Source organism: Melozone crissalis, unplaced genomic scaffold (genome assembly GCF_028551555.1).
Source record: "Melozone crissalis strain CALT ecotype California unplaced genomic scaffold, PUWL_Pcris_2 ptg000032l_1, whole genome shotgun sequence".
NCBI lineage: Eukaryota > Metazoa > Chordata > Aves > Passeriformes > Passerellidae > Melozone > Melozone crissalis.
In genome coordinates, this window is record NW_026535810.1 from 5,021,680 (window position 1) to 5,024,057 (window position 2,378).

General features: G+C 42.9%; 1 protein-coding gene across 1 annotated transcript; it reads right to left on the reverse strand.

Moving 5' to 3' along the window:
• Positions 1–671: 671 nt before the first annotated feature.
• Positions 672–1,631, reverse strand: LOC128940105 (olfactory receptor 6B1-like). The gene has a single exon (XM_054281406.1). It carries the CDS (start codon positions 1,629–1,631, stop codon positions 672–674), a length of 960 nt encoding a protein of 319 aa, XP_054137381.1.
• Between the last annotated feature and the right edge of the window lie 747 nt (positions 1,632–2,378).

Here is a 2,378-nt window from a genome sequence, read left to right on the forward strand (position 1 = left end):
CTCCTTTGAATGTTCCTTGGGGAAAGATCTGTGCTTAGACAACTGATTCTTCTCTTAGTGCTTATATCTCCTTATGTGATGTTGAAGGACCACAGGAAAAAATTTAAAAATCAGGAGGTTGATTTAGCATTTAAAATGGAAATGAAACTGTGCAAATTAACCCTCTTCCCCAAAAGTAAAGGTTTGTTTTCTGAATCTGAGCTACTTCCCAAAGTTATATTTGAAGTTAATGAAGAAGAAACTTCTCAGTGGAGTTTCATGGTCTCCTATCACAGCTATCTAAAATGACTGAAGTTCCCATCCTCATTCCTGTGAAGAAAGCTGACATAACTATTTCTTTGGTGCCTCAAGTTCTTGAATCCTAGTTTCATGTTAAGTTGAATCAAGGTCAGAATGCAATTTTGTTCTTTGATGCATACCAACAAAATACATTCAGAGAGGACAATTATGGTTATTGCCTTTTCCACTCCTCGGAAATGATGTGTGATGTGTTCAGTTAGAAAAACCTTTTACATTCACATAGATTCAGAGATTTTAGCTGAACATGCAGATTGACTCCAATAACCAATAACTGGAGAACCCCAATAACCCTTTCTGTCAAAGTAAAAATCTTATTAGGTTTCCATAGAATTCAGACACATTCAGTTGGAAGATCATCTCCCAAGAATTCATTAGTGATCAGAGGCAGAAACTCTGGAGAGAGCAGTCCTGCTACATAAGACCTTCAGCAAAGTGTCCTTCACCTCCTGGTTCCTCAGGCAGTAAATGCATGGGTTTAGCATTGGGGTGACAATGGTATAAATGATGGAAACCAGCTTGTTGAGATCCCTGGAGTCTGCACGCCTGGGCCGAGCATATATGAAGAGAGTTGCTGAGAAGAAAATGATGACCACAGCCAGGTGAGAAGCACATGTGGAGAAGGCTTTCTTCCTGTTCTGAGCCTTGGGGATGAGCAAAACAGTCCTGATTATGCAGTTGTAAGAAACAATGATGACAGAGAGGGGGATCAACAAAGTGAACAAGGCCGAGATGAAATCCACCATCTCAGCAAGGCGCCGCTGGGCGCACGAGAGGTTGAGCAGCGGGCTGATGTCACAGAAGAAGTGGTTGATGACCCCGGGCCCACAGAAGGAGAGCTGGGAGATGAAGGAGACCTTGAGCACAGCTATGAGGAAGCCAAGCGGCCAGGAGGCCGTGGCCAGCTGCAGGCAGGCCCCGTGGCCCATGGCGAGGGCGTAGTGCAGCGGGGCGCAGATGGCCACGTAGCGGTCGTAGGCCATGGCCGCCAGCAGGACACACTCAGTGCACACCAGGGCAATGAAAAAGTACAGCTGGGCCATGCAGCTTGTGAGGGAGATGCTCTTGTTCCTCACCACCAAGGTGAGCAGCAGCTTGGGAACGGTGACTGAGATGTAGCAGGCCTCAAGGAAAGCGAGGTGGCCCAGGAAGAAGTACATGGGCTTGTGGAGCTGGGGGTGGGTGATGATCAAGGTGATGATGACCATGTTCTCGGTGACAGTCAGCAAATACACAGCCAGGAAAATGACAAACAGCACAGCCTGCAGCTCTCTGCTGGTGGGGAATGCCAGGAGGATGAACTCATGGACGTGGGTGTCATTTTCTTGTGCCATGATGACCTTGAAGGCCTGGAATGTTGTGGTATTCACATTTTCTAAGACATCCCTTTGATCAGCATTTTTCTCCTGAGAAGCTGCAGAGAAAAAGGAGAACAATTATTATTTCATTTGCTTCTCCTGTGTTTCTCTCATCTGGAATGTGTTTGGAAATTGTTTACCCACAGGTGATTGTTTCATTGGATTCTGGTGTGAGTTGTTTTCACTCATTGGCCAATCAGTGCCAAACTGTGCCGAGACTCTAAAAAGAATGATGAGTTTTCATTATTATCTTTTTAGCATTTGGTAATATAGTATAATATAATGTAATGTAATGTAATGTAATGTAATGTAATATAATATCCTTTTAAAAACATGGAGTCAGATTCATCATTCCTCCCTGCCATGAAAATCCCTGCAAATACAATAGAATGTATGAGGAGCAAAAAGGAAAGAAATAAGGGAACATTTTGTATTATCTCCCCCAAGCATCCTCTTCATGCCTGACTTTCAAATATACAGTTTAACTAGAGATTCCACACCAGTTATTTAATTGACATTCCTTATTATTTAACTTCTGAATTATTTTTGTGGCCTACAGCAGGATTGGTGATTGGAATCTTGGCTCCAAGAAAATAGTTAGGCTTCACTGATTTCTTCACAGACCTTATCTTAACTTAAAACACAGTCAGAGGGGAAGAGACAACATTATTAAATGCGTGTTTGATCTTTTGCATTAATTGATAGAATTAATCTTAATTTTTC